General features: G+C 46.1%; 1 protein-coding gene across 9 annotated transcripts in view; it reads right to left on the reverse strand.

The window, feature by feature from the left end:
- Nucleotides 1-756: 756 nt before the first annotated feature.
- LOC134339548 (spectrin beta chain, non-erythrocytic 1-like) overlaps nucleotides 757-13,521 on the reverse strand; it is a 509,093-nt gene continuing 496,328 nt past the window's right edge. For all 9 annotated transcript variants that reach the window (XM_063036164.1, XM_063036163.1, XM_063036170.1 and 6 more), the window contains 3 exons: nucleotides 10,526-10,699; nucleotides 3,665-3,707; nucleotides 757-1,101 (listed from right to left, as the gene is read on the reverse strand). In XM_063036164.1, coding sequence (XP_062892234.1) covers nucleotides 892-1,101; nucleotides 3,665-3,707; nucleotides 10,526-10,699 — 427 coding nt within the window. In that variant the 3' untranslated portion in view covers nucleotides 757-891. The remainder of the gene's footprint in view (nucleotides 1,102-3,664; nucleotides 3,708-10,525; nucleotides 10,700-13,521) is intronic.

Consider the following 13,521-nt stretch of genomic DNA (forward strand, 5'->3'; position numbering starts at 1 on the left):
GAGACCGCTGGCACGTGAAATTGAACCAACGGGAATGAAGTGCACAAAATCAGGTTTGACACTCTTGCCTAACCTATCCCATCTCTCCGCGTCATTATTTTAAAATAAATAAGCAGATATCCCAACGCTGCATGTGGCCCCTTTATTTAATGGCTTGTTTGCTCACTCCACACTCCCTACAGTCTGGTTAAAGAGCAAGGAAGGGGAAAACTGCGGGAGAGCGAAGATAAAAGCAGGTTTGTGGGGGGGGGGGGGGTTTAGAGATAAAAATGAGATGGCACCAACTGGGATAACATGTCCGATGGCTGCTTGTGGAATACGCATTTCCAACCTGGCCTTTTTTGTACACGTTCAGGTAGACAGTGACCACTCTGGCTTAGATTGGGGAGGGGGAAGTGGGAAATAAGAAGGGACATGTTGAATTACAAGCTTCATTTTAGAGACCCATCAGCCTTTCAACATCATATAAACCTCGTCGCCATATGGCCCTACGGAAAATAAAAAACCCACAACCAGATACCCATTACTTGTCGCTAGGATCACATTATTCCGCAGGAAACACATCCCGTTACACGCTTGGGTTCTCTTTTCTTTGACTACGTTCCGGTAAACCAAGAACAGTACTTAGTGTTTCATGAATCAGTGCTGCTGACCAGTCCAGAAGTATTGGCATTTTTGTTTCACTCCCTGAAAGAAAAGCATCGATTTACTAAATTCCAAAACTCCCGCCCTCCCCTCCCACCCCCACCCACCCTCTCCACATTCCCCGGGAACGCCAGGCATAGAGTCATTCAGAGAAACAAGCTGGAATCGACTGGAATGACGTGCGAAGTGTGGAACGGTGTGGTGACTTGAACTCTTCTTTTAATATAGCTTTTTTGGAGTCTCTGCCTATTTCTTCTTGAAGAAGCTGAACCTCTTCTCCCGGTCTTTCTCCTTGCTGTCCTTGTCCCTCCGCAGAGTGACGGTCTCGCCGCTGTTGGGCAGGATGGGGGGCATTGTCATGGCGCGGGTCAGGCCCTGGGGGGTGACGGGGTGCCGGTCCTCTTGACTGGAGGAGATTGACCTGCTGACCACATCGATCCAGCTGCTCATTTCCGCCTGCAAAGCACAGCCTTGTGAGTAAACACAGCCAGTCGTACCCTCCCCTACTGCGATCCTCCCCGACTCCTCAGTAAGGGTGAGGAGAGGTCAAATGCCCGCGTGACAGGAGATCCAATTGCCAGTTAGAAGCACCAAATCTGATTAATTCACTGGCTACCAGTGATTTGATGTAGGCGAGCCAATTCACCATGCAAAGCAATTTACTATTTAACAAGATCCATAATTCCTTGCAGGCCTTCGAGCCGTGCTGCCCAGCAAACCGCGCACCCCCCCGTCCCGATTCAACCCTATCCTAATCATGAGACAATTTACAATGAGCAATAGCAATTAACCTACCAACCGGGACGTCTTTGGTCTGTGGGAGGTAACCCACACGGTCATGGTGAGAACGTACAAAACTCCTTACAGGCAGCGGCGGGTTTGCTGATCTTTAGAACTTATCGCAAGAACCAGGAGATTCAGGCCCCGGCGGGGCATCAAAACTTGTCCCCGATTGCTCTGGGGTACTGACTGCAACTTGTTGACTGTACAGCCGTAGCAAAGGGGTGTCGCGGTAGAATAACGCTCTTACAGCGCTAGTGATCATCAACTGCGGTTCAATTCCTGCCTCTGCTCGTAAGGAGTTTCTACGTTCCCCCCCCCCCGTGACTGTGTGCGGTTTCCCTGAGAACTCTCCCCGCAGGAGGATTAGTGAGCTGCGGGCATGCTATAGAAACCTAGAAAATAGGTGCAGGAGTTGGCCATTCGGCCCTTCGAGCCTGCACCGCCATTCAGTATGATCATGGCTGATCATCCAACTCAGAACCCTGTATCTGCTTTCTCTCCATACCCCCTGATCCCTTTAGCCACAAGGGCCATATCTAACTTCCTTTTAAATATAGCCAATGAACTGGCCTCAACTGTTTCCTGTGGCAGAGAATTCCACAGATTCACCACTCTCTGTGTGAAGAAGTTTTTCCTCATCTCGGTCCTAAAAGGCTTCCCCTTTATCCTCAAACTGTGACCCCTCATTCTGGACTTCCCCAACATCGGGAACAATCTTCCTGCATCTAGCCTGTCCAATCCCTTTAGGATCTTATACGTTTCAATAAGATCCCCCCTCAATCTTCTAAATTCCAACGAGTACAAGCCCAGTTCATCCAGTCTTTCTTCATATGAAAGTCCTGCCATCCCAGGAATCAATCTGGTGAACCTTCTTTGTACTCCCTCTATGGCAAGGATGTCTTTCCTCAGATTAGGGGACCAAAACTGCACACAATACTCCAGGTGTGGTCTCACCAAGGCCTTGTACAACTGCAGTAGTACCTCCCTGCTCCTGTACTCGAATCTTCTACGTTACCACCGGAAGCCTTGACACACTTCCCGGCTGCCCAGCACAATCCTCACCAACTTGACCTGAAGCAAATGATGCCTTTCAGTGTGTTCTTTGACATGCACACGACAAAATAAAGTGGATCTTTAAAAAAGCTAATCTCTCTTTCTTTAAAGGCTTCTATGTACAATGGCAGTGCCCAAGCCCTGGGAAGAGTTGCATCATGTACAATTCTAGTGCCAGCTTGCTGTTTTTATATATATATATTTTTTTTCATTCAAGGGAAGTGAAAGAAAGAAAATTCACATCAGAATCTCAAATCATGCTAAATACTGATTAGTTTCACCCCAATTCCATCTACAGCCAAAAGGCAGTTCTTCCATGCTCATACACGCAATTTGTGCCCTGGATCGAGAACGCTTAATCTACTGACCCACCCAACCTTAACCTTCAGCTTTCCTGGTGCATCTGCAGGCAAGGTGACAAGGCTGAGCTGCCCACCACCCTCCAGCATTGCTGTGCATTCAGCAGACCCCAGGTTAAGTCAGGGAGTACTACAGCACAGAAACAGGCCCTTCGGCCCATCTAGCCCGCGCTGTATTCTGCCTCGTCCCATCAACCTGCACCAGAACCACAACTCTCCCGTTAGCACACATGTCGAGATTTCTCTTAAATGTAAAAGTCGAACCCACTTCCGCTGGCAGCTCGTTCCATGTTTGCCCCACCCTCCGAGTGAAGAAGTTCCCCCTCATGTTCCCCTTTCACCCTTCACCCACAACTTCTAGTTCTAGTCTCACCCAACCTCAGTAGAAAAAGCCGGCTTGCATTTACCCTATCACTACCCCTCACAGCTTTGAATACATCTATTAAACCTCCCCTCGTTCTACACTCCAGTGACTACAACCTATTAAATCTCTCCCTATAACTCAGGTCCTCAAGACCCAGCAACATCCTTGTAAATTTCCTCTGTACTCTTTCATACTGATATCTTCCTTATAGGTAGGTGAGCAGAACTTCACACAATGCTTCAAATTAGACGTCACCAACATCTTATACAACTTCAATGTAACATCCTGACTCCTGTACTGAATGTACTAAAAAGCTCCCTTTGTGACCTGATATTCCTGCGATGCCACCTTCAAGGAATTATGGATCTGCATTCCCGGATCCCTGTGTTCTACTGCACTCCTCAGTGCCCGACGGTTCCCTGCCAGAGTTTTGATCAGATGCCAAGTGGCCGTCACTTACCTCATCCTTGGCCTGGAACAGGAACTCCTTTCCTTCACTGAGTCTGTGATGGAAAATAATTTTATTCAGTTACCGTGTTTCCATTCAACTTGATCAAACTTTCAGCCCCCGCCCGGAGGATCTGACCTGGACCCAACATATAGGTGCAGCTACAAAGAAGTTGCACAACAGTGGCTATATTTCAGTCGGAGTCTGAGGAGATATGGTATGTCGCAAATTTCTACAGGTGTAGCGTGGAGAGCATTCTGACTGGCTGTATCACCGTCTGGTATTGTGGGAGGAGAGGCTACAGCACAGGATCAAAGTAAGCTGCAGAGAGTTGTAAACTCAGTCAGTTCCATCATGGGCACCAGCCTCCGTAGTATCCAGGACATCTTCAAGGAGCGATGCCTCAGAAAGGCAGCGTCCATCATTAAGGACCCCCATCACCCAGGACGTGCCCTCTTCTCATTGCTACCATCAGCGAGGAGGTACAGGAGCCTGAAGACACACACTCAACGATTCAGGAACAGCTTCTTTCCCTCTGCCATCCGATTTCTGAATGGACATTGAACCCATGAACACTACCTCACTGCTTTTATATTTCTATTTTTGCACAGCTTATTTAACTATATGTGTACTTACTGTAATTCATGTTTTCCTCTATTACTATGCACTGCATTGTACTGCTGCCACAAAGACAGCAAATTTCACGACATACGCCAGCAATATTAAACCTAATTCTGATTCTGACACTGCATTTCAGCTTACTTGGAGTTTAACATCAAGGACAGCAACAGCTTGGCAAGTCCAGATTTCATTATCTCATTACTATTTCGTGATCCCGTTCCCCCTCATGACACTTAACTGTTAAATAATTAACCTTAAATGATTAAATGGGACAAGGCCAATGACAACGGATCAAGAGGATTCGGGAACCTGTGGAATTCACTGCCACGGACCACTATGGAGGCCAAATCATTGGGTACATTTAAAGACGAGATTAATAGATTCTTGATACGTAAGGGTGTCAAAGGTTGTGGGGAGAGGGAGGAAGGCAGGAGAATGGGGTTGAGAGGGATAATAAATCAGCCATGATGGAATGGCGGAAGAGAATCAATGGGCCAAATGGCCTAATTCTGCTCCTATATCTTATGGTCTAAGAGGAATAATTAGTTGCCAACCTCACGGGAATCTGAGTGTTCTACAGACAAGAGGAGGAACATGGCCTACTGTGAAGAGAAATCGGCCCATCATCGCCGAGGGCAGTGTTAAGGTATTTTCTGATATTTTCCTCTCAGGAGATTTAACCATCAATTATTTAACCTTAAGCAGTTAATTGACAGTTAATTTCAGTACAATGAGTGGGCCTGGCCAGGAGTAAAGTGGGTTGACAGGCAGGATGGTCTTCCATTGATTCTGTTACGTTTCCTGGATTTACTGAGTATGCCCACAAGAAAACAAATCTCAGGGTTTGTTATATGGTGATATGAAATATGGACTTTGATAATAAATTTACTTTGAACTTTGAAGCTATCGAAGAAGAATGAGGTGCCTTGAATGAAGAAATGGTTCAGGAACATCTGAGACAAAAAAAAAGTCCTGCCAAAGGGTCTCAGCCTGAAACGTCCACTGTACTTCTTTCCCCACGGATGCTGCCTGGCCTGCTGAGTTCCTCCAGCGTTTTGTGTGCGTTGCTCCTTATGAGAAATGTCAGATTTTAAATACTGACAAAAACAAAACGGATTAGAAAAGAATTGAAGGGGATGTGGAACGAAGAGCGTCACAAAAAATGTACGAGAAAAGATTAACTGCCAAGAAGACCTCCCCGAGAGGACCACAGCCTTAATCGTGGGATTGGAAGCTTGCGTGCCTCAGTGACCCGGAGAACTATGTTGGCAGGAGTCAGAGCTTTATGCTTTAGCTCCTGGTAGGGTCACGTGTGCCCAACAGGCCAAAGGGTAGAGACTAGATTAACAGCAGTCCACTGGTCCTCAAGGTTCGGGGGTTCAGCTCAGGGCTAACAACCCTGACTGGTAAAACAAAATTGTTGTGGAAACAGCAATGAAGAACTCTTCTATACAGACAGAGATGGAGGATCTTCATTGCTGCCCGAAACGCCAGTGGAGTAACGGGCAGCAAGTATCTCTGGGAATCCGAAAGTGTTCTATGAACACTACCAACGGCAGTCCGTGGAGAGCGGAGCACTGAATGACAAAAAGGTGACTCGTACATGGATGCCAGGGCAGGACGAAGGTATGAAATTAGTAACTTGCTTCTGCCTTTACCGGGGAAGAGGGCCATTCCCAGTCAAGGGGGAGATAGCTGAGACACTGCATATATTAAAAATTAAACAAACAGATGCATAAAAAAAAATGTTGGCTGAACTTAAAAGTAGGTAAGTCACCAAAACTGGATAAAAGACATCTGAGAATTTTAAGGGGTGGGTGGGTGGTAACTGACCACAGTCTTTCAATGCTCTTTGGACAGGAGGGTGGTGCCAGAGGGCTGTAGAGCGGTGAATGAAAAGGAAGGATAAGCCCAGCGACTGTAGCCAACCAGTTTAGAAACGTAGAAAACATAGAATCATGGAAACGCCAGGTAAACTGCGACAACCTTTGGCAACATGATCTGGAACAGGATTAATAGTTGAAAGGAGGAAAATGGAATAATTGAAGCTAGACAGTACAAGTTTGCTTAGGGAAAATTGTGTCATGTATGGGACATTGAATACTATAAAACATGGCTTTCAACTCACTTTGTTAATTAAGCTAATGATATATACTGTGAATTACAATAAGCATATATATACAAATTCAATACCTAAATTAAGTAAGTAGTGCAAAAATAGAAATAAGGTAGTGAAGTAGATCATGGGTTCAATATCCATTCAGAAATCGGACGGCAGAGGGGAAGAAGCTGTTCCTGAATCGTTGAGTGTGTGCCTTCAGGCTCCTGTACCTCCTTCTTGATGGTAGCAATGAGAAGAGGGCATGACCTGGGTGGTTGGGGTCCTTTATATAGATGCTACCTTCTAAAGGCATTGCTCCTCGAAGATGTCCCGGATGCTGGGGGGGGGGCTTGTGCCCAAGGTGGAGCTGTGATAATCCTGCTGAAGGGTTTTAGCCCGAAACATCGACTGTACTCTTTTCCATAGATGAGCGTTGCTCGGATTTCCAGCATCTGCAGATTTTCTCTTGTCTGTGGTAATATTACGCTTTGTGTTGTGTGCGGGTTATGTGTGCTGTGCACCTTGGCCCGGAGGAACACTGTTTCGTTTGGGGGTATACATGTACACGCTTGAATGACAATAAACTTGAAACTTGCACTGCGAAGCTTGAAGAGGACGGGGATAAATTGCTGGGAGATAATAAAGAGGCAGGCTGAATGAGCAGACACAAAGCCAATAGGGAGAAATATGAAGTGATATAGTTCACAATTCAACAGAAGCAACGAATATAAAAGCAGGGAAGTCAGAATCAGGTTTAATATCACTGGGATAATATCATGAAATTTGTTGTTTTGCGGCAGCGGTATATAGCAATACATAATAATAAAACTGAATTACAGTGCTTATGTATGTGTATATTATTATTATAGAATCATTATTATTTGTTGTCGGTGTTCATCAGGGTAACGAAGCAGTTAACGCAATGCTTTACGGCGCCAGCAACCGAAAGATCGGGGTTCAAGATTAGAATGATTGAATAGGTTAGGACATTGTTCCTTGGAATCAGAGTCACCGGCGTGTGTCGTGAAATTTGTTAACTTCGGGACAGCAGTGCGTGATAAATACAGAGAAAAGAACTGAGTTATCGTAAGTATCTGTATGTATCTACAATAGTTAAAGTAAGTGGTGTAAAAACAGAAATCTTTAAAAAAAGTAGTGAGGTAGTGTTCATGTCCATTCAGAAAACAGACGGCAGAGGGGAAGAAGCTGTTCCTGAATCACTGAGTGCGTGCCTTCAGGTTTCTGTACCTTCTCCCTTAATTTCCATGAAACAAAGCTGATCCAGCCGCTGGTGGAGTAATATATTTCAATCCTGGACTCATTATAGGAAGTGCGTGAAGGCATTGGAGGAAAGATCTACAAGTACGGATCTGGACAGAGGTGACGAGACAAAGAGGAACATGGAACTGGGGACAGTGAATGACGGGAGGTTGTTCTCCGAAGTGCCTCTCTAAGTCCGACCCCCATGTCCCCTTCGTGAGAGGTGGGGATGGGGAAGGCCGGCCGGCCAACAGGGCCCTGGTGAAGCGGTCCAATTCCTTGTGTAGTGGATGCAATGGACTGCAGAAGCACCGATAAACTCCAACCATACCATCGACTTCAGAGGATGATGGAGACGGGAGGTCATGGATGACCTGTGCTCCACTCAGGAGCTAAGGGCCCAAACGCAAAACAAAAAATGTTCTTGTAAGTGAAGAGGCAAGGACTAATAGCACAGATATAAAGTAAGGAATTATATAAGAATAAGGGGTGAACATATATATGGGTCGAACAACCTCCCTTAGCATTGCAGGCATTCTACTTTTCTATAATTTCAGAACATAATAACTATAATAAGCTTTTTCAAAAAATACTTTACAAACTTTGGTGGTTTAGGCCCCAACTGGAACATTTTGTACAATCCAGACCACTGCAAAGGGGGCGAGAAGATTTACCGGAGTGCGTCAGGGATGAGGCACGGTGAAGAAGAATTTGGATATTTAATACATTCAATACCCTGAAGACAAACGACAAGATTAAAGAGGAGCTATTTCCAATGTCATGAGTGTCAAGAGACCCACAGAAATTCGACAGAAGCATTAGAGAAGGGCAGAGGAGAGGTGGTTTACAGAGCAAGCTGTTGTGATTGGGAACATGTTGCTTGAAGGGGTAGCCAAAGTAGATTCAGTCACACAGCTTTAAAGGAGGAATTAAGTCAGCATGTGGGAGAGGAAAACATTTACAGGGCTGAAAGATTAATTGGATCATTCTCGTGGAGTAACGACGAGCCAAACCGTCTCCATCCGAGTCAAGATGAAGTTCAGTTGTCATTCAACCAGACATGAATACAGCCAAATGAAACAGTGTTGCTCCGGGGCCAAGATGCAGAACATGACACCAACAGTCACACACACACATCACAAAGTTCATATAGATAGCAAGCACATCAGTAAAATGCAGTCAAACACAAAAAATATATAGCTCAAATCCCCGAGTCCATGAACATTGCAGCAGTCTGCAGTCGAAAACAATACAGCTTGCCTTCTGCCGAGCGAACACCGGGGGGCAGCACCAGCTTTGGTTTCGACGACAGGCCAAACCGCCTCCTGTGGAGCGCCCCGACTCTGACACCTCTCTCCTGGGCAGCTGTAAACAGGTGACCCCGCGGCTTGAGGCTAGTCCTTATTATGGCCGAGGCTACGCAGCGCCACCCCCCCCCGCCAATAAATCAGCAAATCGGACTTGCAGCATTCTACTGTACATTAACAATGTCCGAGAGGGTCTTGCGATCATACGAAAAGTGATTAAGATAATCACGTTAGTCCTGACGAAGGGTCTCAGCCTGAAACGTCGACCGTACCTCTTCCTAGAGATGCTGCCTGGCCTGCTGCGTTCACCAGCAACTTTGATGTGTGTTGCTAAGATAATCACTGGCTGTTAGGCACCCCACCGCTTTCGCACACTCCTCCTTGACGCAGGCAGCAGCCCTACACCAAGTCCAGCTCCTTCACTTTCTCCGCCAATGAGCAACTCGCTGATGGGGTAGACCGGTACTTTTAAGTTCTTGATGTCCAGCAGGGTGTTGTGATCATAAAAAAAAAACACTTAAAAAGGATAACAACACCTTTGGTTGACCCCGTAGAACCTGCTGCAATAGATCACACCACTATTTTACTGGAAAACACCCGTCCTTCTGACCAGTGTGAGGCTGTAATGTTTGAACAGTTTTGTGTTCTATCAAGGTGAGGTCATGACTAGATCAGAATCAGAATCAGGTTTAATATCACCAGCGCATGGTGTGAAATTTGTTAACTTTGTAGCAGCAGTACAATGCAATACATGATAATACAAGAAAAAAAAGTGAATTACAGTAAGTGTATCAAATAGTTAAATTAAATAAGTAGCTCAAAAACAGAAATAAAAAAAGTAGTGAGGAAGTGTTTGTGGGTTCAATGTCCATCCAGAAATCGGATGGCAGAGGGGATGAAGCTGTTCCTGAATCACTGAGTGTGTGCTTTCAGGCTCCTGTACCTCCTTCCTGATGGTAACAGTGAGAAGGGGGCCTGTCCTGGGTGATGGGGGTCCTTAATGATGGGCGCCGCCTTTTTGAGGCACCGCTCCTTGAAGATGTCTTGGACGCTACGGAGGCTGGTGTCCATGATGGAACTAACTAGCTTACTTCAGTCCTGTGCAGCAGCCCCCCGACCCCCACCCCCCACCATACCAGGCGGTGATGCAGCCAGTCAGAACGCTCTCCACAGTAAATCTGCAGAAGTTTGAGTGTTTTAGGTGACAAACCAAATCTCCTCAAACTCCTAATGAAATACGGCCGCCGTCCTGCCTTCTTTGCAGCTGCGTCGACATGTTGGGACCAGGTGAGGTCCTCAGAGAAGTTGACACCCAGGAACTTCAACTTGCTCACTCTCTCCACTTCCGATCCCTCTATGAAGATTGGTGTGTGTTCCCTCGTCCTAGCCGTTCTGAAGTCCACAATCAGCTCTTTGCTCTCACCGATACTGAGTGCAAGATTGGTGCAAATCTGATCTGTAATGTACTAGTGCACGGTACTCAGTACTTATGGGCTTTAGTTATATAATAGAGTTCTGCGGTGCAATACTAAGAGAGGGGAGGACTGTACAAGGGAAACAACTGATATCAGGTACGACCCTTACCTAAGTTTGAAGACGCATTTCCTTTTCTTATAATCGTGTGCCACCTCGCAGATGGCATCTGTCAGGCTGACTGGAACCTCTCCATGGTACGGAATACCACTGTTGGCATTCTTGGAGTCTTTGTAAAAGCCAAGGCTCCTGTTCCTCAGGACACAGTACACATTCTGCCACGACCTGAGGTAGAGAACAGTGCAGCAGAGTTAGCTTGACGGCGCCATACGCAAATCGATTTGGAGTGGTCCTTATCTGTTGCAATTGCGAGGGAATGAGTTCAGATGCTCTGCATACCCGCTGACTATCGCCTTGGAACGTGCTGCTGACCGTGCACCGGAAACGGAAGGAGAAACTCCTGCATAGAGAACGAGGAAAGTAGCTGCGGGGTCTGAGGGTGAGGAATGACCCACTGTTTGGCCAATTTAAGCGCCGGGCCAGTTCGAAAGGGTCAGGGTATCGGGACTGGAGGCGAGGGATGGGCTGGTACTTCTCACTATTGCGCGATGTTTGCTCGGCTCTCACTGCAGTGTTACTTGGGCTTGACATCCGTGGTCTCGTAACATTTACTCTGCTTTGGAACAGACTGCGGCTGGCGCATGTGCCAGCTGCAGTGATGCCCGGCTTTGCATCTTTCATAAAAACTCCAGTTCTGAAACTAGTTGCTTGCTTTTGCTGTTGGCACAATTTCTCTCTCTTTCTCTCTCTGTGCATTGATGGTCTTTTTGTTAAAATAGAACTAGAAACACAGAAAACCTACAGCACAATACAGGCCCTTCAGCCCACAGAGTTTTCTAGGCTTACCGATAGCCCTCTATGTTTCTAAGTGCCACGTACCTAGCTAAAAGTCTCTTAAAAGACTCTATTATATCCGCCTCCACCACCGTTGCCGGAAGCCCATTCCACGCACTCACCACTCTCTGAGTAAAAAAATTTACCCCCGACATCTCTTCTGTACCTACTCCCCAGCACCTTAAACCTGTGTCCTCTTGTGGCAACCATTTCAGCCCTGGGAAAAAGCCTCTGACTATCCACACGATCAATGCCTCTCATCATCTTATACACCTCTATCAGGTCACCTCTCATCCTCGGTCGCTCCAAGGGGAAAAGGCCGAGTTCACTCAACCTATTCTCATAAGGCATGCTCCCCAATCCAGGCAACATCCTTGTAAATCTCCTCTGCACTCTTTCTATAATTTCCACGTCCTTCCCGTAGTGAGGTCACCAGAACTGAGCACAGTACTCCAAGTGGGGTCTGACCAGGGTCCTATATAGCTGCAACATTACCTCTCGGCTCCTAAATTCAATTCCACGATTGATGAAGGCCAATACACCGTATGCCTTCTTAACCACAGAGTCAACCTGCTCAGCTGCTTTGAGTGTCCTGTGGACTCGGACTCCAAGATCCCTCTGATCCTCCACACTGCCAAGAGTCTTACCATTAATACCATACTCTGCCATCATATTTGACCTACCAAAATGAACCACCTCACACGTATCTGGGTTGAACTCCATCTGCCACTTCTCAGCCCAGTTTTGCATCCTATCAATGTCCCGCTGTAAGCTCTGACAGCCCTCCAACACTATCCACAACACCCCCAACCTTTGCGTCAAATGGTGGGGTCTTTTTGTTAAAATGGTGGCTTCTTTTGAGGTTCTTTGTTTTGTGGCTGCCTGTAAGGAGACAAATCTCAAGGTTGTATTGTGTATACATGTTTTGATAATAAATGCACTTCGAACTTTGAAGTGGCTCGGAACATCACAACATGAGATCTGTATGGGTGGAGCTGGGAACCAGGAGGCAGAAAAGGTCAAAGAGCCGCCAAAGAGCAGCAGAGATGTAGAGGGTGGAATTAAACATGAAATTGGAGAAGCCATCATTATGGAGCAAGTGGGTGATTATAATCCACAAATCGATTGATCAAACTGAACCAATACAGCTCCATCATTCATTGAAGGTGGCGTCACGGGTAGATAGGGTCATTAGGAAAGCTTTTGCACATTGCCCTTCATAAATCAGGGTATCGAGTACAGCAGATGGGACGTTATGTTGAAGTTGCATGAGATGTTGGTGAAGCCTACAGCGTGCAGTTCCTGTCACCTTACCTACAGGAAAGACGTAAACAAGCTTGAAAGAGTGCAGAGAAAATTTACAAGGATGTTTTGCCGGGACTGGAGGACCTGAGTTATAAGGTGAGATTGAATAGGTTAGGACTGCATTCCTTGGAATGTAGAAGACTGAGAGGAGATTTCTTATGATTCCCATTTCTTATGTTCTTTTGCCGCTGAGGTTGGGTGGGACAACAAGGGTTAAGGGTGAAAGGTAAAAAGTTTAAGAGGAACATGAGGGGAACTTCTTCACTCAGAGGGTGGTGAGAGTGTGGAATGAGCTGCCAGCAGAAGTAGTGCATGCTAGCTTGATTTCGACACATGAGAGAAGTTTGGACAGGTACATGGATGGGAGGGGTATGGAGGACTATGGTCCCAGTGCAGGTCAATGGGAGTAGGCAGTTTAGAAATGTTCAGCATGGACTAGATGGGCTGAAAGGCCTGCTTCTGTGCTGTACCTTTCCATGACTATGATATACTGCAAAGGAGGAACTTTTGGAATGCATATGTGATATTACTTTTTAAATTTGAGGAACCAATTAGAAGAGAGCTTATTGTAAATTAGTGTAGGAGCCATGCTTCTCTGCCTGGATTGTATTTTGTGTTGCGTTTTTATTTATGGGTAATTTGTCACGTGGGTTGGGGCCTGGTAGAAGTGTAGAGTATAGTTACATATTCACACTTCGTCTTTAGTTCAGTTTCTTGGTCTGGTTAGAGTAGGGAGTAAGTCTGGGGGAGGGGTTGGGTGGGAATGATCTCTTTTTGTTGACTGCTTATCACTTAGATACGTTTAAAAACTTAAGACTGTTTGAAAATGCTCAGGTTGCTTATTTCGTTATATCTCTAGTCTTAGTTTCATTAGTTTTATTGCTACAAGATCGTTCATCTTTGCTGGT

This window comes from Mobula hypostoma, chromosome 30 (assembly GCF_963921235.1).
Source record: "Mobula hypostoma chromosome 30, sMobHyp1.1, whole genome shotgun sequence".
Classification (NCBI taxonomy): Eukaryota; Metazoa; Chordata; class Chondrichthyes; order Myliobatiformes; family Myliobatidae; genus Mobula; species Mobula hypostoma.